The 23,509-nt window shown below is 41.5% G+C and overlaps 1 protein-coding gene and 1 long non-coding RNA gene across 5 annotated transcripts in view; both read right to left on the minus strand.

The window, feature by feature from the left end:
• Nucleotides 1-23,509, minus strand: part of LOC115169810 (extended synaptotagmin-2-B) — a 51,748-nt gene that overhangs the window by 5,081 nt on the left and 23,158 nt on the right. Inside the window, exons 8-17 of one of the 4 annotated variants that reach the window (XM_029725783.1) lie at nucleotides 17,952-18,007; nucleotides 5,976-6,096; nucleotides 5,572-5,748; nucleotides 5,260-5,345; nucleotides 5,059-5,107; nucleotides 4,869-4,958; nucleotides 4,033-4,128; nucleotides 3,162-3,263; nucleotides 1,730-1,792; nucleotides 366-440 (exon numbers count right to left, since the gene is read on the minus strand). In XM_029725783.1, the coding sequence (XP_029581643.1) occupies nucleotides 366-440; nucleotides 1,730-1,792; nucleotides 3,162-3,263; nucleotides 4,033-4,128; nucleotides 4,869-4,958; nucleotides 5,059-5,107; nucleotides 5,260-5,345; nucleotides 5,572-5,748; nucleotides 5,976-6,096; nucleotides 17,952-18,007 (915 nt within the window). The remainder of the gene's footprint in view (nucleotides 1-365; nucleotides 441-1,729; nucleotides 1,793-3,161; nucleotides 3,264-4,032; nucleotides 4,129-4,868; nucleotides 4,959-5,058; nucleotides 5,108-5,259; nucleotides 5,346-5,571; nucleotides 5,749-5,975; nucleotides 6,097-17,951; nucleotides 18,008-23,509) is intronic. The other 3 variants (XM_029725785.1, XM_029725784.1, XM_029725786.1) reach the window with 3 other exon arrangements.
• Nucleotides 7,658-11,536, minus strand: LOC115169811 (uncharacterized). Its single transcript, XR_003870926.1, has 2 exons — nucleotides 10,975-11,536; nucleotides 7,658-9,566 (listed from the first exon to the last, which is right to left on the minus strand). It is a non-coding gene; the product is annotated as an uncharacterized LOC115169811 (long non-coding RNA).

The following is a 23,509-nucleotide window of genomic DNA, read 5'->3' on the forward strand; positions in this document are numbered from 1 at the left end:
TTTCTTTTACCAGATCTAATGTGTTATATTCTCCTTCATTCATTTCACATTTCCACAAACTTCAAAGTTTTCCCTTTCAAATGGTATCAAGAATATGCATAGCCTTGCTTCAATGCCTGAGCTACAGACAGTTAGATTTGGGTATGTCAATTATGGAGAAAATTGAAAAAAGGGGCAGATCCATAAGGAGATTAAGAATGTAGTGAAGTAAAAGTGGTCAAAAATATAAATAGTAAAGTACTGTAGAGATACCCCACAAAAATACTTAAGTAGTACTTTAAAGTATTTTTACTTAAGTACTTTACAACTGAATGTAACATACAAATGTAGGATCTAAAAAAATGTGTTATTTTGCTCGAGCTTACCTTACTCTCATAGGTTTTGTGGCCGACTGTGAATTGTACAAAGGGACTCGGGACGCTGCTCACTTTCTTACCAGACTGTGAAACAACAAGAACAGCTATAAAACACATAACCTCTAGCCCTGTGAGATGTTAACTTCATAGGTACTACTGTATCACCCTAGCCTAGTATCAAGTTCAGTATTTAAATATCTAAATCACTTAAAGATCGATTCTGCATTTGGGGAAACAGCGCCACTGTTTGCCCCCCAGCGTCTTTGTTACAGTTTTTGTTTTATTGATGAAATGCAGAAGTGTGTCGGGCAGCATGGTAAAAAAAATTGCAGTACATATTCTGCTGTTCTATCCCACGTGCAATGATGTCTGAGTTAAAAAAAAAACAATAGTGTTCGTTGTTTGCAGTTCTTCTTTGGTGTTGTAATATCCCAAACTGACGTGGCAGTTTCACCAATTAAGAATTGTAGCTTAAATATTTTATTTCATTATGTAGAATGGGTATATTCTCAACAATATAATTCAAATCAAATGTATTTATAAGGAAGATGCTCTATATTTGTGAAATATATTTGTGAAATAAAGATTATGTTCAAAGTGATTTACGTAAAACTAATCATTTGGATTGACCCCTCATTGGCTAAATATGGCAGCATAAAGACTTGAGATCAGGAAGTATTGAAGTTACATAAATGCATATAGAATAACCCCATAACACCAGGAAATTTAGTTGAAATTGGAAGAGAGGAAATGCTTACATAAAGATATATTTTGTTCGTGCATTAATCATCTCATACAACAATTTTTTTTATATACATCAGAATATTAGAATATAGTGCATGGAATGCAGTTTTAGTCCACAAACACAATTAGTAGAGTTTGGGGTTTGTTAATAATTAATTTCACAAAACAAGGAACCCAAATCAACTTGCAAAGCATTTTTAATGCTCCAGTAGCAGTCTTGTAGGAATACATGGGTGGGGAACAACTTGTAAGCAATATTACTCACTGGGATCTAATCAATCGATACAGTTGATGCTAGTCTAGGAAACTTAATTGCTTTTCACTAAATCCACTTCCTAATAGAAAAAGCGCAGTACTGTACGTGCTTCCCGTACTACATTGTAACTCTCTGGTCACAGGGGCGACAGCAGTGTGTCTCTAGGCCCTGTTCAAATACCTTAAATTCATCCTTAATCACTGATCTATAAGTGAGTGCACAGATGAAAACGTAGCTTCCACCCCATGGCTTTCACCAGTCTTACTGTATTACAGGAAGGATGTTTTTTTTTTAAAGTATTTAACAGGGCCTTTAGTCTTCCTCTGTCTGTCTGTCTGTCTGTCTGGCTCTGCATGCTCGGTTGTTACATTACCTTGATGGCCTTACTGACTGAGGCCTCCTTCAAACCGTCATGGTTGAATTCTAAAGGATTGCGCTTTTTCCCCCAGGGCAGGAGAGAATGAACACACCAGGTTGGTTATTAGGAGAGGGCATGCAAGGAGGAGGAGGAGCAGGAGGAAGAAGAGGAGGTTAAATCATGATTGGAGCGACGATGAAGACCACACACCAGACGACCCCAAAACCAGGACGCCAGGACAACAGGTAGAGACAGAGACAAAAACAACATGATGAGCACAAGGTTAATAAATCATGAAGAGTATTGACAACGACATACCCAGGAAAAACCCAATGGGAGATAAAGAGGAGCATTCATTATGGAGAAAACAGAAGGACCATTCCAACCCTGACAAGGAAGTCCAGTAACAGGAGTGAGATGGTGGATGTGAATAGAGATTAATAATTGGGGGTAAGGTTGCAAAATTCCAGTAACTTTCCCCAAATTCCTTGGTTTTCTAAAAATCCCAGTTGGAGGATTCCTAGAATAGGACGGAATCTGGGAATCCTCCAACCTAAAATGGGGATATTCACGTTGTACTTTTTATCTACATCTATGAGATTCCAGATACATTATCATCTCTTTATGGGTAAATGGAATGGAGTCATTCTCTTGATGAGTACTTTCGTACAACACAGACAACATCATTTCTATCAACAAATACATCTACAGTTAAATGAATACAGTTCATCCACAAAGCAAAGCATTTCATTTAGGACGTAGCATATCCTTGCATTCTGTATCACATTAGTTATTCATGATCTGTTGTTAAAAATGATATTTTTGTTGTCAGCTACACATCTCTGGAGAATTGTTAACATGTCTTGACAGATCATGTCACTGACCCCTTCCCAAATGGCAAACTATTCCCTATATAGAGAAAAGGGTGCTATTTGGGACGCAGAACATGCCTTGACAAGTCATGCCGTTGCTTTTGGACTGAGTAGTGTGGGAGGCATGTGTAACAGGAGACTAGCATCGGGAGATGCTTTGAGATGGCTGGTTATGTCTGGAGTTTGAGACAAGGCGAGGCAGGGTCAGTGTCCTGAGGACGCCCGTGTTTTACAGGCAAGAGAGCATTTGTTGCTGGGGCAACAACCCACTAATGGGCGGGTAATGGCTGGGTGAGCGGGATGGAGGGAAAGCAATCTACAGATAAGCCTCCTAACATGCCTCTGGCTCTTTTGCACCGATATCTTTCTCAAGTCCTGGCCTCATAGTTATGACTGACAGCCTCACTGTATGTTTTATGCAAAATATTAAGAACTTATACGTGCATAAGTCATTCATACGACAGTCAACATGCTTATTGGAATTTTTTTCTCATTTCAATCGTTATAATTACAAACAAAAATCACACTGTGGAAAAAAAAACTATAACTAGGATGCAAAATACCAGAGGACTCACAAATAAGGTCCTATAGAGAGAGGCTGTATTCTCACAAAAGACTAGGCCCGAAGCTCTCCTCTCTTTTAAGTAGCCAGAACCCAAGTTCCCCTCGAACACACTCTTCAGAGGAGGAGGGAAACGGAGAGAAGAAAGCAAAGAAGAAGAGGCTGAAAAGAAGACATGTGAAGCAGGGTTTGCCTATGCTATGCATTTATGCAAAAAGAGTGAAAACTAATTCTGTGATTTCACAGGTATTATAGAACAGTATATCAACTTCAGCTACAATAATGTAGCCCTTTGGCAGACTATTAGTGTGAGGTAGAGAATAAACATTAACATTATCACAAGGATAAAAATATTAACATTATCACGAGGATAAATATGAACATCACGAGGATAAATATTTACATGATCACGAGGATAAATATTAACATTATCATGAGTATCAATAACATGATCACGAGGATAAAGATGAACATTATCATGAGGAGATGAGAGGAGAGAGGGGGAAGGGAAGGAGTTCAAGCAGGAGAACAACCAGAAGAAGAGGAGGCAGAGGAGGCAGGTGAGAGAAGCTGGGGTGAACTGGGAGGCTCATACTGTCTGATGACTGGTAGACTGGCACAATAATACCTTGTTTAATGGCCTTTGAGGAGACTTGACATTACCATCTCCTAACTAACGCATTAAAGAAGTTGTGCTGAGTTAATGCAATGTAGTGCGTTTCCCCATCCAAGTTATAGTTTAAAATGGGGCCAATGATTGAGGTTTAACCTCTGCTACTGTACACATTAGCCCCAGCAGAATGGATGGTCAATCTTCAAGATATAGTAGCTGTTGTGGGACTTCCTATTCTTCCAGTGAGTTTACCACAGGTGAAGTGACTTACTGGAAGGTTCCTTGCTGAGTCCAGGTAGACCACCAGAAGGGCAGACGACAGGCCATCGTTAGCCTGGCCTTTATCAGCCTTAATACTGGTCAGCACCTAGGAGAGAGAGCGCGGAAGAGGACCAGATCATAATCAATAGTTACAGTTTGTCACTCAATTCAAACAACTGTATTTGTCCCCTTAGGACAATGGTATTAGGGTTATAGCAGTGCTTCAAACAGGCACAGAGGCAGTAAATAGGAGACAAAGAATGAATGCTGCGCTTTAGCCAATACTGTAGGAGGTGCAATTTGTACTGTTGGTCAAACATAGAATGATGTGAGTTATCTATTCTTGGCTTCAGAGCTGATATAATGGACTGCAGAAATGCAGATTGTGTCCCAAATGGCACCCTATTCCCTATTTAGTGCATTACTTTTGACCGGAGCCCAATAGGCCCTGGTCAAAAGTAATGTACTGTATAGGGAACCATTTGGGCCGCACCCACAGCATCAGGTGTTACAGGGATCTTTGAGTGTATTAATGGAACAGATGTTAAATAAGCACCACAGCACTAGTTCAAACAGGGTGAGAACTCCCTCTCGGATTCCCCAACCTATCCCTCTAATCTGCATGTTTCATTTACTCACTCTCACGTGGATGTAGAAGAGGAATATGTAGACCTATTCGTGTTAAGTGTATTAACGCTGAAGGACTGAGAAGGCCATTAACATACAGACTGATCTAAAGTAGCACTCAGAAAGACTATATAGTGCACTACTTTTGACCTGATCAAAAGTATTGCACTACATGGGCAATAGGGTGCCATTTTGGATACAGAGTAGATAAAGGTGTACCTGATCCAGCTTTTCAGGAGTGGGGAGCAGAGACAGCCACTCTAGTTTTAAATGCAGCTTTCCGGTGTTCACCTCCTCCATGACAAACCACTGGAATGGAACACATTGTGCTGGGTGATCACATATACTGTCTTTACAGTTGACTGTTTTTATTAAGAACGAAAAAAGTCATAAAATAAATAAACTTTACCTCATCAACTTTCTGTTCCTTCTGAAGTTCAGCCACATCTATCAGTAAACTGCAAGGGAAATATACACATGCTGTGAGTTTGTTGGAGAGAGGGGCTAACACATGATTGCTTTATGCGCTACAGCAGAGGTCACGCTTGATGTTCAAGTGATTTTGATGGCTGAGGAAGGACCCCAAAGGATTTGGATCTATCTCATTAACCTTCCTAGGAAATCATCCTGGTCTGTGTCCTCATCAAACAGCTCTATCTCCAGGTTCTGTGGTCCTGAGTGCTCATACACCAAAGCCTGAGGGTCACATTCACACATACAGTATTACAGACCTTCTGTGTGGCATACAGGACAACATATTGGTAATGTACTGTAAGTATGTATCTAATGTCAGACATCCCACCCACTCCAACATTGTAAAATAGTTTCTTCAATAAGACATTCTCTCTCATACTGCCGACATAAGAATCATCCTAAGAACACTTCTCGAACCTGCCTGTGGACACTTTAAAATGTTCTCTACCTCATAGACTTCGTTCCACTTGGGATGGATGTTCTCCTTGACCACCTTACTCTGGAACAGCTGGTTGCCGATGTGAAGGACACCGTACGGGTCTGACTTGCCCTTGATCAGACCCCCCAGGAACTTATCCTTCCCTAACAGGTCCTGGGCCTCCAGGAAGTGAATCCTCAGGACACCCTAGAAGAGAGAGAGAGAGACAAAACAATAAGTTCAGACATACTGTATATCATAGTGATTTCATGTATTACATTAACAACATTGGAATTCAATAATGCCACAACGGATGGGTTGCATTTGAACATAACAAAACAACAGTAAAAAATGCATTGATTAATTTATCAGGCTTGGCTTCATAGAGTGGAATATGTGTTTTGCTTTCAGTGGTGGGTGGGGATCCTCCCTACTTTAGGTATTGGAAAGCGTAGCTGAGCCAGCTGAGCCTCTCCCACCAGAGGAATGGTGATGCGGTTGGGCAGGACCAGGTAGCTGTAGATGATGTCTTGGATCAGGTTATCACACAAGCCACTAACAGGGGACACAGACAGGGATACAGGTTATAAGACACACAGTCCAGGGGACACAGAGACACTGATAGATGTTTTCTATCTTCCATTCAGACTGCTGCCAACTCCATCCTGTTTCAACCAACATTCTGCATTTCAAACGGCACTCTATTCCCTATATGGGTCATTCTACAGAAGTGGAGTAAATTGGGGGTACAATTTTTTTAATCATATTTGGATCCTATTTTTCCCAAACTTTCAGCCCCGTGCCTTCTAACATGCACTATATATACAAAAGTATGTGGACACCCCTTCAAATTAGTGGATTCGGCTATTTCAGCCACACCAGACGCTGACAGGTGTATAAACTCGAGCACACAGCGATGCAAACTCCATAGACAAACATCGGCAGTAGAATGGCCTTGCTGAAGCACTCATTGACTTTCAACGTGGCACCGTCATAGGATGCCACCTTTTCGTCAAATTCCTCCCCTGCTAGAGCTGCCCCGGTCAACTGTAAATGCTGTTTTTGTGAAGCGTAAATGAGGGCTGAGGCACGTAGCACGTAAAAAAATAATTTAAAAAACGCCTGTCCTCGGTTACAACATACACTACCGAGTTCCAAACTGCCTCTGGAAGCAACATCAGCACAAGAACTGTTTGTCGGGAGCTTCATGAAAAGGGTTTCCATAGCCGAGCAGCCGCACACAAGCCTAAAATCATCAATCTCTCCGCCATTGGACTCTCGAGCAGTGGAAACACTTTCTCTGGAGTGATGAATCACGCTTCACCATCTGGCAGTATGATGGACAATGCATAGTGCCAAATGTAAAGTTTGGTGGAGGAGGAATAATGGTCTGGGGCTTGTCATGGTTCGGGCTAGGCCACTTAGTTCCAGTGAAGAGAAATCTTAACGCTACAGCATACAATGACCTTCTAGACAATTATGTGCTTCCAAATTTGTGGCAACAGTTTGGGGAAGACCCTTTCCTGTTTCAGTATGACAATGCCCCCGTGCATAAAGTGAGGTCCATACAGAAATGGTTTGTTGAGATCGGTGTGGAAGAACTTGACTGGCCTGCACAGAGCCCTGACCTCAACCACCGTTTGATGAATTGGAACACCGACTGCGAGCCAGGCCTAATCACCCAACATCAGTGCCCGACCTCACTAATACTCGTGGCTGAATGGAAGCAAGTCCCTGCAGCAATGTTCTAGTGGAAAGCCTTCCCAGAAGAGCGGAGGCTGTTATAGCAGCAAAGGGGGACCAACTCCATATTAATGACCATGATTTTGGAATGAGATGTTCGACAAGCAGGTGTCATGTCCACACACTTTTGGTCATGTAGTGTATGTCAGGTAGACATACAGTATATACTGCTTACACACTTTGTATTACATATTTGAAATATTTACCCGAATTCCTTACCACCCCATAAACGTAACTACTGAATAAAATAAAAAAATTGCAATAAAAAAAAGGGAAAACCATGCACAGTAGTGATCATTTTGATAAACCTATTATAGATTAATTTTATGAATTTCATTTGGATACAAAAATTAACAAAATAGTAAAAACATGATTTTTAACCAGACATTCCAAACCTTTAAATTTAATTGAAAGATTTCTGTAAAATGTTCAATATTGATTGTATGAATTTGAAACTTGTTGATTGATTTAATAACTTATGCATTGTTGGATTCTGGGTGAAACTTTGAACATTGAACTCAGAAGTATAAGAACAGTTACAAAGGAGACATGAGGGGTGTCATAATTAAGCTTTGGAGGGGCTGAGTGCAGGGAACACGATCGCATGCGGCAGTACTGATAAGGGGAGAAACTGTTGAAGGATCATATCACTTAGCTCCCTGCTCAGCAATAATGATGCAATGTTTAGCGATAAGGAGGAGACTCCACCCAAAGTGGGGTATGAATACTACCATGGGGGAAGCCATGTCTGTGTCTGAATAACAGCTGTATCGACCCTTTGGGAAGAATTAAACTTGGTTAAGCTTCTCTAGTGTCCATGAGTTATTTACTCAGAAAATTAGAGATTAACAGCATCTAATTATTTATGTTGTTAGATGTTTAAATTATGACTTTACATATCTTTATTTTGGCAAAATAACAAGCGTTTCAGATGGTAATATCCAGGAGCCAAGACCAAGATGATACCAGGACATTGGTCCTGTTGGGATCGGCTAAACTTTGAACATTGAGATATTAAATAAATGATAGAGATGAAGCCTTGAATAGAAAGAATCTGTAGCAACCCAGAAGGCTTTGGAGTGTGTTTGATGGAGGAGAGGAGAGCGATGTGTTGTTATAGGGAAGACAGATGGATATCTGTGGATTAGGTGAAGAAGGGGGTGAGGTCAGTTCCCCTTAAGGGAGTAATCAGGGTTAGTATCTGGTTACCTTCTTTCCTGTGGAGCCATAAACTGTAAAGAGGAGTGTCTTAAGTAGGATGCATATAAACTGTGATGTCTGAAATGTTTAGCTGTCTGTTTTCAGCTGTACAGAACCTTTGAGGAATGATTAAACTTGGTCAAGCTTCTCTAGTGTCCGTGGGTTACTTACTCTGAAAAATAAGAACCTAAAAGCATCTAATTATTTATGTTGTTAGATGTTTAAATTATGACTTTACATATCTTTATTTTGGCAAAATAACAAGCATTTCAGATGGTAATATCCAGGAGCCAAGATGTATACCAGGACATTGGTCCCAAGGTCCAGGACCTACACCCAGTGAGTTGAGACCATGACAAATTAAAGCCTGAATTCATGTGATCTTGCGTGCTCTGAACACCAAGACCACTAGATCAAAAGTCCCTGGGCCCTTTCTTCAATTGTAATTAACTCAAGTAGAGTAAACTTGAGTAGATTGGAGAACATTAGAGTAGGGTACAGTACAGTATAATATAGTAAAGTACAGTTTAGCACATTATCGATGTCTATGTTTTGGCCAAATATATGGCCAAAACATTGCAGGGTTAAAGCCTCCCTGCTGGCTATGCATTTCAATACTCTACATTTTTCCTCAAGTGTGCACTTTTCCACTACCCACAGTGGTCGTCTGTAGCTCAGTAGGTAGAGCATGGCGCATGCAACATAAAATTGGAGATAGCCTCAATGGCGCTGCCCATGCGGTCACAGAATCGTTAATAGCAGAGACACAAAGATGAGACCTCTACATACAGTATCTATATTGAGTCACTTGTTTCAGTTGTGACCATTTTGATTTATTTTGGACTTTAAAGACTCCCCATAGCCAGCCATATGTTAGCTATCTTTCATTTGGACAGATGTACATACCAGCAAACATATATTTTAGTCACAAAACCGTACTTTACATATTTGTTGATATATTAGATTTTAGGTACTAGTGACACTTCCTAAAAATACTTTAAGATTGACCAATTTGTTAACTAATTTTCTCCAAAATGATTGCAGAAATGTGGCCATAGTGGAAAGGGGTGCAATCCCATCACCTAGAGATATGTGTAGGGTTGTATCCCATCACCTAGAGATATGTGTAGGGTTGTATCCCATCACCTAGAGATATGTGTAGGGTTGTATCCCGTCACCTAGAGATATGTGTAGGGTTGTATCCCGTCACCTAGAGATATGTGTAGGGTTGTATCCCATCACCTAGAGATATGTGTAGGGTTGTATCCCATCACCTAGAGATATGTGTAGGGTTGTATCCCATCACCTAGAGATATGTGTAGGGTTGTATCCCATCACCTAGAGATATGTGTAGGGTTGTATCCCATCACCTAGAGATATGTGTAGGGTTGTATCCCGTCACCTAGAGATATGTGTAGGGTTGTATCCCGTCACCTAGAGATATGTGTAGGGTTGTATCCCATCACCTAGAGATATGTGTAGGGTTGTATCCCATCACCTAGAGATATGTGTAGGGTTGTATCCCATCACCTAGAGATATGTGTAGGGTTGTATCCCATCACCTAGAGATATGTGTAGGGTTGTATCCCATCACCTAGAGATATGTGTAGGGTTGTATCCCATCACCTAGAGATATGTGTAGGGTTGTATCCCGTCACCTAGAGATATGTGTAGGGTTGTATCCCGTCACCTAGAGATATGTGTAGGGTTGTATCCCATCACCTAGAGATATGTGTAGGGTTGTATCCCATCACCTAGAGATATGTGTAGGGTTGTATCCCATCACCTAGAGATATGTGTAGGGTTGTATCCCATCACCTAGAGATATGTGTAGGGTTGTATCCCATCACCTAGAGATATGTGTAGGGTTGTATCCCATCACCTAGAGATATGTGTAGGGTTGTATCCCATCACCTAGAGATATGTGTAGGGTTGTATCCCATCACCTAGAGATATGTGTAGGGTTGTATCCCATCACCTAGAGATATGTGTAGGGTTGTATCCCATCACCTAGAGATATGTGTAGGGTTGTATCCCATCACCTAGAGATATGTGTAGGGTTGTATCCCATCACCTAGAGATATGTGTAGGGTTGTATCCCATCACCTAGAGATATGTGTAGGGTTGTATCCCATCACCTAGAGATATGTGTAGGGTTGTATCCCATCACCTAGAGATATGTGTAGGGTTGTATCCCATCACCTAGAGATATGTGTAGGGTTGTATCCCATCACCTAGAGATATGTGTAGGGTTGTATCCCATCACCTAGAGATATGTGTAGGGTTGTATCCCATCACCTAGAGATATGTGTAGGGTTGTATCCCATCACCTAGAGATATGTGTAGGGTTGTATCCCATCACCTAGAGATATGTGTAGGGTTGTATCCCATCACCTAGAGATATGTGTAGGGTTGTATCCCATCACCTAGAGATATGTGTAGGGTTGTATCCCATCACCTAGAGATATGTGTAGGGTTGTATCCCATCACCTAGAGATATGTGTAGGGTTGTAGCTTAAAGCACATTCATTCTACGGTCTTTTAAAGGGGTGCAATCCCATCACCTAGAGATATTTGTAGGGTTGTAGCTTAAAGCACATTCATTCTACGGTCTTTTAAAGGGGTGCAATCCCATCACCTAGAGATATGTGTAGGGTTGTAGCTTAAAGCACATTCATTCTACGGTCTTTTAAAGGGGTGCAATCCCATCACCTAGAGATATGTGTAGGGTTGTAGCTTAAAGCACATTCATTCTACGGTCTTTTAAAGGGGTGCAATCCCATCACCTAGAGATATGTGTAGGGTTGTAGCTTAAAGCACATTCATTCTACGGTCTTTTAAAGGGGTGCAATCCCATCACCTAGAGATATGTGTAGGGTTGTAGCTTAAAGCACATTCATTCTACGGTCTTTTAAAGTCAGTAGTGACATCAAAAGTGGGGATGGTATTTTTCAGAGAAAGATGTTTATAAATTAATAATTAGATCAGTATCTGTCAAAGTAATAATATAACAACTCAAGATCTTCTACCGAAATAATATTTGTACATTTCTGACTACAAATGAGCTGTAACTGGGCTAATAACTCACTAGCAAATAATATGAACAAATGTGCATGTGGCTAGATGCTGCTCTTGCTTTGATCTCAAAACAATCGCATAATAATCGTGACCGCTCATGCTGTAAAACAGTCCAGTTTAAAGTGAATGGCACAAATCCATATATGGCAATGGTTTATTTGCATATAGGCCTACTACAGCTCTGATTGGTTATGGTGCACCAGTGTGTAGAGTAAGGGCCGGAGTGCGCCTTACTCAATGCAAAAGAATCCTACTCTGATGTGCTCTGCCGACAACAAAATCTCTCGCATAGTTAGTTTTGCATACTAAGTCTTGCAAGGTTTGTTTTGTTTCGGGATGCTGCATTGAAAGTGGCTAATATTGTGTTGATTCGATCACAATTCCCACAATAAAGGGAAATGTTGAAAGTTGAGTGAAGTTCAATCTCGTGTTTCTCTGCGCTGGCTGATATTTCTTCTGCATGACAGTCCCTGGGAGCTTGCGCACACACAGGGTAGCTTAGAGGGAAAATTGGATGGGTGGTAAGTGTGGACGAGTTGGGGGGTGTAGCCCTATACAACTCTGACCTATTGGCAGGTGTAGAGGAGGGGGAGGGGTCACCGTCTATGCCCCAAATGACATCCTATCCCCTATAGTGCACTACTTTTGACCAGAACCCAAATGGGGCCTGGTCAAAAGTAGTGCACTATATTAGAAATAGGGTGCCATTTGTAACAAACACTATGTGTCACTATGTTTGACAGCAGAAGTCAAGGGCACTGTCACAATCTGAAGTCCAGAGGCCCAACCTCCCTCCCTGCTCCCACCCCCACCTGACTCATACCATAGGCCTGTGCCAAGAGACATTACACTACCATCTGCAGCTGGCACCATCTGTCTGTGAAGTTGAAACTAGACATGTGACAGTGGTGTGCACACACAGAAACTTATCCACTTCCTAATAGTCTATTTATGGGCTCAGTGTAGAATCCCACAACTTTCAATGGCTCCACTACTAATCCTTACAGGAAAATGGATATCCTGTATTTAAATTATGTATTTAAACTGGAGCCAAGATGAAGCTCATCATAAACGGGGAATCAAAACAACAGTCAATGTTACGTTTTTCTAATACCCACTAGATGGCAGTATTGTAGTGAATGGAGAACTCCCTAAGTGGGTGTGTTACTGCCTCAGAGCTGGGTTTAAATGGTGCAGCCGGGCCTCCCCCATCCCATCCTCAAGATTCCTCTGAGGTTACGACATATTCTATCATGTCTATAAAAGGAGGTTGTTTTTGGTGCTGGGGAAAAAAAAGTGTGGATGCGAAATATGTGGAGGCCAGCCCGCTCATTTCTGGGTTTATCGCAGAAGGAATGTATTCAATGCTGGTGTTCAACTGCAATTGACTCAAATTATAATTGATAACACATGTTAGTGACTTTACATTTTGTCCTATTTCTTTACTTTTTGTCTGTTTGTAGGAAAAGATCAGCAAAGCTACAGTTGAACTTTCCAGACGTTATACCTTCAGAGCAGGTCTGTGTGTTGGGGGAGGAGGAGACAACTTCCATTCCAACAATGAAAAAAGGGGTCCCAGACAGGGGCCAAACACACACACTTAGGGGTGAGCTGAGGTGCCTGCTGTTTGAGAGTGAGATGCAAGTCATACCAGAGGAAATGTGAGCCTCATACACAGAACCCTCTGTCTGTTCAGACACACACACACACACACACTCCTGGTAAGCTACAATTAAACTTTTCAGACTCTTTAGACTCAGAGCGTGTCTGTGTGTTGGGGGGGGGGGGGCGACAACTGTGTGTGTGTGTGTGTGTGTGTGTGTGAGAGAGAGAGAGCGTTTGAGGCAAGGCCGGTTTCAGGTTGTTTCCTGCAAACCCATATATAGAGGAAGGCTACATTTCACAGGAAGGAGTGACACAAAAGCAAATAACAAAAAACATCAGGCACCATACTTATTTGTTTAACTGTGGACCTCGATCAGGGAACTTAACATCAAACCACTGCCATATAGGCCTAAACATACAGACAACTGCCAAAATTAAGGAAACACCAACATAAAGTGACTTAATAGGGCATTAGGCCACCACGAGCTGCCAGAACAGTTTCAATACACCTTGGCATAGATTCTACAAGTGTCTGGAACTCTGCTGAAGTGATGTGACACCATTCTTCCACGAGAAATTCCATAATTTGGTGTTTTGTTGATGGTGCTGGAAAACGCTGTCTCAGGTGCCGCTCCAGAATCTCCCATAAGTGTTAAATTGGGTTGAGATCTGGTGACCAAGACACACACACACCCTTTAAACACCCTATGCTCTTTTGAGACTCCTCTTTCTAAGTCACTGAGATCTCTTCTTCTAGCCATAGTAGCTTAAAAATTTGGGCAACTGGGCATTTTTATACATGACCTTAAACATAATGGGATGTTAATTGCTTAACTCAGGAACCACACTTGTGTGAAAGCACCTGGTATTAATATACCTTCTATCCCTTATTTACTCAAGTGTTTCCTTTATTTTGGCAGTTACCTGTATCTCTGCATGGCTCTTCATTGAATTTAGTATATTCAAATGGCCAAACATTCACTGTAGCATTTTAACACATATCCCATCCAAGCTTCAAAACACAACCACCTATTGAATCACATGTCAACTTCTCTGACCACTCCATCATCAACTTCTATAAATATCAACACTTAGATAAAATAAACTAGTTATAATCCCCATTCTAATCTATTCATTAATTCAATAATTTTAATAGCAGCTCTAAGCGATTCCAGGGGCTTTTCAGGAGGAGGGCTAGCTCGGTTTAGATGACTATTTATAGTTTAAAGTTCATCATAAACAAAGGAAGCTGTAGGACCCACTACAATGGGGATCCTGTCTGCGTGGTTAGGAAAAGGGGGGATACCTAGTCAGTTGCAAAACTGAATGCATTCAACTGAAATGTGTCTTCCGCATTTAACCCAACCCCTCTGAATCAGAGAGGTACGTGGGGCTGATTTAATCAACATCCATGTCATCGGCGCCCAGAGAGCAGTTGTTGTTGGGGGTTAACTGCCTTGCTCAAGGGCAGAACGGCAGATTTTTACCTTGTCGGCTCTGGGATTCAATCCAGCAACCTTCCCCGTGGCCCAATGCTCCTACCCGCTAGGCTACCGGCCGCCCAGTTAGTTGCTCATTTCCTTTTCTCATGTGACTTCAAACACTATTTTTCAGGGAGACTACCCTTGACAACTGTATTTACACTGTATTTCCATTGGTCCATTTAGCTGTGTTTCATTTGATCCCACTTTTGGGATAAGTGCAAAACATGCGGACAGTGACAGCATTTGACAGAACTTGAAGAGTGAGATGTTGAAACAAGCTATGGGGTCCAGTAGTATATCCATGTGATGGCTTCTTGTCCTCTAATTACAGCCCTCCACCACATGGCTGCTTTGCATAGAGCTGTAAATGCATGACCTCATGGTGCTGTGACCTCAGTGGTGTAGGACTACTTTTAACACGCAGCTACAGGGCCAGCTTCCCAAATGGCACCTTATTCCCTATGGGCCCTGGTCAAAAGTAGTGCACTATATAGGGAATAGGGTGTCATTTGGGACGCAAGCAGGGAGAGCTATGCTGACCATTCTCCCTCCTTATCCCTCACAGACTGCAGCTCTGTCTGAGAAAGTGGACTGGCTGTTAGTCATTTATACCTGCCATGGTGTCATTACCGACATACAGTAAAATGCTACTAACACGTACGCATACGTGTGCCATACAAGTACAGGCATGCGCATATGGGTGCACTCCCTCCCTCTCTCTCTCTCTCCAGCCCTGAAAGCTGCCACCTGGCTCTCTCTCTCCAAATAAATGAGGCCTTCATGTTAATGTTCCCTAGCGCCTGTCTGTTTGCACTGCCTGGGCAGCATCCAAAATAGCATCCTAATTCCCTATATAGTGTATACTTTTGACCAGGACCTGTCAACACTGGAGGGACAGAGCTGTTCTCAAGCCTGACACAGGAGCCATAAACAGCCTAGTAAACCTTAGCCTTTAGGCTCTCACAGACACAATGAGCTTCATGATATAGATACCTTTCCCCTTCTCTACCTCCTCCATCCCTGGTAATTGGTGATCACATTAAAAGACTGTTGGCTCTAATCTATTAGCCTATTTTGACTGATAACAAGGTATGTCCCAAATGGCAACATATTACCTATATAGTGCACTACTTTTTACCAGGACTCAGAGCTCTGGCCAAAAATAGTGCACACTCTAGGTAATAGGGTGCCATTTGGGATGCCCACAAGGATACAATACAGATATCCATTTACTATGAATGTGTACTGTAACTGTAGACAACACCCTCTGAGTAAACCAATACCAGAACTCATTTCCCTACCATACCTACAGTGCCTTTGGAAAGTATTCAGTCTCCCTGAGTTTAAAGTTTAAAACAATCCTCAGCAATCTACACACAATACCCCATAATGACAAAGTGAAAACAGGTTAAGACATGTTTGCAAATGTATTAAAAATATAAAACAGAAATACCTTATTTACATTAGTATTCAGACCCTTTGCTATGATACTCGAAATTGAGCTCAGGTGCATCCTGTTTCCATTGATCATCCTTGAGATGTTTCTACAAATTAATTGGTGTCCACCTGTGGTAAATTAAATTGATTGGACATGATTTGGAAAGGCACACACCTGTCTATATAAGGTCCCACAGTTGACAGTGCATGTCAGAGCAAAAACAAAGCCAGGAGGTTGAAGGCATTCTCCGTGGAGCTCTGAGACAGGATTGTGTTGAGGCACATATCTGGAGAAGGGTACCAAACAATTTCTGCAGGATTGTAGGTCCCCAAGAACACAGTGGCCTCCATCATTCTTAAATGAAAGAAGTTTGGAACCACCAAGACTCTTCCTAGAGCTGTCCGCCCGGCCAAACTGAGTAATCAGGGGAGAAGGGCCTTGGTCAGGGAGGTGACCAAGAACCCCATGGTCATTCTGACAGAGCTCTAGAGTTCCTCTGTAGAGATGGGAGAACATTTCAGAAGGACAACCATCTCTGTAGCACTACACAAATCAGGCCTTTATGGTAGAGCAGCCAGACAGAAGCCACTCTTCAGTAAAAGGCACATGACAGTCCACTTGGAGTTTGCCAAAAGGCACCTAAAGACTCTCAGACCATGAGAAGTAAGATTCTCTGGTCTGATGAATCCAAGATTTAACTCTGTGGCCTGAATACCAAGCATCATGTGTGGAGGAAACCTGGCACCATCCATATGGTGAAGCATGGTGGTGGCAACATCATGCTGTGGGGATGTTTTTCAGCGGCAGGGACTGGGAAACTAGTCGGGATCGAGGCAAAGATGAACAGAGCAAAGTACAGAGAGGTCTTTGATGAAAACCTGCTCCAGAGCGCTCAGGACCTTCCAACAGCATAACGACCATAAGCACACAGCCAAGACAACACAGGAGTGGCTTCGGGAGAATTCTCTGAATGTCCTTGAGTGGCCCAGCCAGAGCCCGGACTTGAACCTGATTGAGCATCTCTGGAGAGACCAGAAAATAGCTGTGCAGCAACGCTCCCCATTCAACCTGACAGAGCGTGAGAGGATCTGCAGAGAAGAACAGGAGAAACTCCCCAAACACAGGTGTTCCAAGCTTGTAGCGTCATACCCAAGAAGACTCAAGGCTATAATCGCTGCCAAAGGTGCTTTAACAAAGTACTTAGTAAAAAGTCTGAATACTTATGTAAATGTGATATTAGCTCATTTATAAAAAATGTAAAACTGAAATATTTCTAAAAACCTGTTTTTGCTTTGTCATTGTGGGGTCTTGTGTGTAGATTGATGAGGGGAAAAACAATTTGAACAATTTTAGAATAAGGTGTAATAAAATGTGGAAAAAGTCAAGGGATGTGAATACTTTCCACTCTATATTGTGGGTTAGGCCAGTTCTAACCTACATCAAGATTTGACGATATTTGGGGAGACCTCTTCTACGATATGTTACTCCAAATGTCGAGATATCCGATATCCAAAAATTGTGTGCGTATTCACAATATTATAGTCACATTCTCATTAAATAATCTTTTGTATGGTGAAAAAAAAATAGGCTTAGTTCATTCATTTAGACTTCATTTTCAACATACCAAGACAGGCTAACATACATTTGCACAGTTTTGATTTGTAAAGTTCAAATAGGGTATATTCTTGCACATCACAATATATCGTCAATATCAAATATAGCGATATTAGATTTAATCATATATCGGCCCAAACCTACACCCCACCCATCTGGAGTGCTGACAGGGCTTGGTAGTGCTGACAGAAGCCATGTAACCGAGACCTATTACAAGCAGGGTTTGCAATCTTGCAGTTGTCACTTACTTCAGTCCTGGAATGTCCAGCATATTTGTGAGGCCTGTCCAGTTTATATCCAGCAACTGGAAGAACAAAAGAAAACATGCCTTGAATGACAGAGAAAAAACTAAACGTTGATAAACCCATACAAGGAACACATGTTGTGGACCACAAACACAAGTCATTTTATTTCATTGAATTCATTACAGTCATTTAATTTAGGAAGTGACTCCACAACTAGCTCTTGTCCTTGTCCTCTAAGCTTAGGGAGAGCATTCTCACTAAGAGGGCAGCAGCCTGCTCCATGGAACTGCTAATCAATAAGACTCGCTATTTCAGTACAATGCAGAGAGGACATGTATATGGTGGGCAGGCTCTACCTCTGTGCGTCTCCTGCCTTGGTCTGCATCACTCACTGGGCTCCTAAGGACTGAATGACAAAGCTACTGCAGCACATCTTTATGAGGTTCTAATCCAGCTACTGTTCTCATCTAGCTAATCATTGTAATAAAATGTAATGAACGGATTAGAAATGAGGACAGACTAGACAGACACAATTAGTGCAATAGTTCAAAATGTTACATACAACAAAGCAGAGACATTTAACAAAGCAGAAACATTGGCAAAACTGAGAAAATAGAGACTAATCAATATTGATGAGTTAGCTCTGTTTTAATACGGGAAGCAATAGAGTAGACAAATAGTAAATCAATGTCCAAACATAGGGAGTAATTTCAAAGCACTTTAAGATCGGTTCTCAGTGACTCATTATCAGGAGAAGAGGAATTTCCGATGGCTAAAATGCATTAACTTGGAAGCAGCTCTACAGCTAATGAAAGCTCTCTGTCCGGGGAGTACAGTTTCCTAATGAAACAACAGCTAATGAAAGCTCTCTGTCCGTGAGGAGTACAGTTTCCTAATGAAACAACAGCTAATGAAAGCTCTCTGTCCGTGAGGAGTAGTTTCCTAATGAAACAACAGCTAATGAAAGCTCTCTGTCCGTGAGGAGTACAGTTTCCTAATGAAACAACAGCTAATGAAAGCTCTCTGTCCGTGAGGAGTACAGTTTCCTAATGAAACAACAGCTAATGAAAGCTCTCAGTCCGTGAGGAGTACAGTTTCCTAATGAAACAACAGCTAATGAAAGCTCTCTGTCCGTGGAGTACAGTTTCCTAATGAAACAACAGCTAATGAAAGCTCTCAGTCCGTGAGGAGTACAGTTTCCTAATGAAACAACAGCTAATGAAAGCTCTCTGTCCGTGGAGTACAGTTTCCTAATGAAACAACAGCTAATGAAAGCTCTCTGTCCGTGAGGAGTACAGTTTCCTAATGAAACAACAGCTAATGAAAGCTCTCTGTCCGTGGAGTACAGTTTCCTAATGAAACAACAGCTAATGAAAGCTCTCTGTCCGTGGAGTACAGTTTCCTAATGAAACAACAGCTAATGAAAGCTCTCAGTCCGTGAGGAGTACAGTTTCCTAATGAAACAACAGCTAATGAAAGCTCTCTGTCCGTGAGGAGTACAGTTTCCTAATGAAACAACAGCTAATGAAAGCTCTCTGTCCGTGAGGAGTACAGTTTCCTAATGAAACAACAGCTAATGAAAGCTCTCTGTCCATGGAGTACAGTTTCCTAATGAAACAACAGCTAATGAAAGCTCTCTGTCCGTGAGGAGTACAGTTTCCTAATGAAACAACAGCTAATGAAAGCTCTCTGTCCGTGAGGAGTACAGTTTCCCAAATGAAACAACAGCTAATGAAAGCGCTCTGTCTGTCCGTGAGGAGTACAGTTTCCCAAATGAAACAACAGCTAATGAAAGCTCTCTGTCCGTGGAGTACAGTTTCCTAATGAAACAACAGCTAATGAAAGCTCTCTGTCCGTGAGGAGTACAGTTTCCTAATGAAACAACAGCTAATGAAAGCTCTCTGTCCGTGGAGTACAGTTTCCTAATGAAACAACAGCTAATGAAAGCTCTCTGTCCGTGAGGAGTACAGTTTCCTAATGAAACAACAGCTAATGAAAGCTCTCTGTCCGTGGAGTACAGTTTCCTAATGAAACAACAGCTAATGAAAGCTCTCTTTCCGTGGAGTACAGTTTCCTAATGAAACAAGAGCTAATGAAAGCTCTCAGTCCGTGAGGAGTACAGTTTCCCAAATGAAACAACAGCTAATGAAAGCTCTCAGTCCGTGAGGAGTACAGTTTCCCAAATGAAACAACAGCTAATGAAAGCTCTCTGTCCGTGAGGAGTACAGTTTCCTAATGAAACAACAGCTAATGAAAGCGCTCTGTCCGTGAGGAGTACAGTTTCCTAATGAAACAACAGCTAATGAAAGCGCTCTGTCCGTGAGGAGTACAGTTTCCCAAATGAAACAACAGCTAATGAAAGCGCTCTGTCTGTCCGTGAGGAGTACAGTTCCCTAATGAAACAGCTAACGAAAGCTCTCTGTCCGTGAGGAGTACAGTTTCCTAATGAAACAACAGCTAATGAAAGCTCTCTATCCGTGAGGAGTACAGTTTCCTAATGAACAACAGCTAATGAAAGCTCTCAGTCCGTGAGGAGTACAGTTTCCTAATGAAACAGCAGCTAATGAAAGCTCTCTGTCCGTGGAGTACAGTTTCCTAATGAAACAACAGCTAATGAAAGCTCTCAGTCCGTGAGGAGTACAGTTTCCTAATGAAACAACAGCTAATGAAAGCTCTCTGTCCGTGGAGTACAGTTTCCTAATGAAACAACAGCTAATGAAAGCTCTCTGTCCGTGGAGTACAGTTTCCTAATGAAACAACAGCTAATGAAAGCTCTCTGTCCGTGGAGTACAGTTTCCTAATGAAACAACAGCTAATGAAAGCTCTCTGTCCGTGAGGAGTACAGTTTCCTAATGAAACAACAGCTAATGAAAGCTCTCTGTCCGTGAGGAGTACAGTTTCCTAATGAAACAACAGCTAATGAAAGCTCTCAGTCCGTGAGGAGTACAGTTTCCTAATGAAACAACTTTTACATTTAAGTCATTTAGCCGACCGACGCTCTTATCCAGAGCGACTTACAAATTGGTGCATTCACAACTGTGCACTTATTCACAGCAGAAAGAAAAAAAAACTCCAAAAGACATTATTTCGAATTGGTTCTAACTGACAGTTCCAGATTAAGGCATTGGTTTCTACTTTATAACAGAAGATGTTATCTACTTTCATCATGTCATAACTTTGAAGACTCCTACAATGACCACTCCAGTACCTAGTAAGACAGTCATCACTTTGACCTGAACAGTGAACACGGACATTAACTTTAAAAATGCTGTCTAAAGCGAAAAGCAATTTCTTGAGGAAAATTAGCATTCTCAAAAAGAATGGAATACAGTGCAGGCCCAGGAGAGAGAGATAAGGCTTCTAAGATTCTCACTACAAAGGGCAAACTATACCGAATCAGTAATTGTTCATTCTGCACAGGTTTTATGGAAGGGATGACTGTAGACTGTACAGTATGTGGCAAGCATAGTCTGTATCCTAAATGGCACCCTTTTTCCATATGTAGTACTTTTCACTACTTTTGACCAGAGTTTTTAACCAGGGAATAAAGTGTCATTTGGGACACATTCTTAGTGCGGATTGGAAAACAAAACAAATACTGTAACGCCAACTAGAAGTTTTCAGGACAATGCCAGAGTCTGTGTGCAGCAACAGTGCACTAAAGCATCACAATACTACACAGACTGCAAAACCACTCAGTACAATGGCAAACATTTAGTAGGCTCAGGAATGAGTAGGCACTGGACAGTGTACCAGGGACGTAAACGAAGGAATCAAACTCTGAGAATGCTATGTCGTGACAGTCTCTATGGGAACGTGACCTGGCTAGCTATGTTACTGGGTTCGTCTGTGCACCCCAAATGGCACCCTATCCCTGTATAGTGCATTACTTTTGCATCCCATTTGGGATGCAGCCCATGTCTTTCTCTGTGCCAGTAACCAAGCCAGGAGTCCTGCCCACTGAATGTCTCCATCTAGGCTATGCTCTCTTACTTTATGAGTCATAGTTGCAATAAAGAAAATGTCATGATAGTTAAGCAATCTACGACTATTACCTAGCACATCAAATTAACTCAGTGTTCGCTGTATCTAAAAATAAAAACATTGACAGACATGCTGTTTGAATAGGGAGGGTAGGCCTAAACCAATTCTAGGTAAGAATCATGGCATTGTCACGTTAACGTTTCCTACCACATCATTTAGGATAGTCAAAACCTATTTACCATAAAATGACTTATTAGTCAAATCAAATCACATTTTATTGTTCGCATCCACATATTTAGCAGATGTTATTGCGGGTGTAGCAAAATGCTTGTGTTCCTAGCGCCAACAGTACCAGTTGTCATGGTAACAAAATAGACGTAAACCAAACATGGCGTAATATGATGTCATGTCTCATGTGCCAGTGGTCAGGGATATGCCTCTGAACTGTGGGATGTGTGTGTGTCAGGGGACTCAGGGTGAGATTACGTTTCTAACTTTGTTCACTTAAGAATATCTGCAAAGGTGAGCAACAGGCCATTAAGCAAATAAGAATGTCAACATTTGTGTGATTTAAGATGAGGATTTGACTTGTAGCGTACATAAGCACAGATGTACTTAGTATGAAGAATAAAGCTGTTCAAGTACACCATAAAAATACTGTCTGAATGTGTGTCTAAGGAACGAGAGAGCGTGATATAGCCTATGGCTAAATTCAGGCTTGTCAATCGTCAAAGGAAAATTTCCAGAGACCAGAGGTGACATTCAAACATGTATTCTCCCACATTCTAACAAGAGCTGCAGGCACAAGCTTTGACACGATTATATTCTGACTGCGACACAGCAACATTCTTTCCCATAAAGCTCTAATATAACCTAGCCTTAGGCTACACACGGTGAACACGTCATGTTGGGCTGTAGTATGATCATGTTATTCAACTTTTAACATCAATCCAGAGAACTCTGTCAGGATAAACTCAGGGATCCTGAATTCTGGTAACATGAGCCCAAGCCAACCCAGTAATGTTTAAATGAGAAGCATGCCTACTTGTTCAGAATACGACCAGGAAGAGTGGACTGAACTGACTTTCACAGAGAACAAACGCTGATTCACACCTACAGAGAGCTCCAAAAGTATTGTTCTTCTTTGTACTCCAGCAATTTGAAATGATACAATGACTGTGAGGTTAAAGGGCAGCCGTTCAGCTTTAATTTGGGGGTATTTTCATCCATACAGCACTTTTTGTACACAGTCCTCCCATTTTAGGGGACCAAAAGTATTGGGACAAATTCACTTACATGTGTATTTAAGTAGTAAAAAGTGAAGTATTTGGTCCCATATTCTTAGCACGCAATGACTACATTAACCTTGTGACTACAAATTTGTTGGATGCATTTGCTGTTTGTTTTGATTTCATTTAAGATCGTTTTGTGCCCAATAGAAATTAAATGGTAAATAATGTGTCATTTTGGAGTCCCTTTCATTGTAAATAACAATAGAATATGTTCCTAAACACTTCTACATGAATATAGATGCTACCATGATTACGGATAGACGCACAAATGTTATACCCCCCCAA

The sequence above is a fragment of the Salmo trutta genome, chromosome 31 (genome assembly GCF_901001165.1).
Source record: "Salmo trutta chromosome 31, fSalTru1.1, whole genome shotgun sequence".
NCBI lineage: Eukaryota > Metazoa > Chordata > Actinopteri > Salmoniformes > Salmonidae > Salmo > Salmo trutta.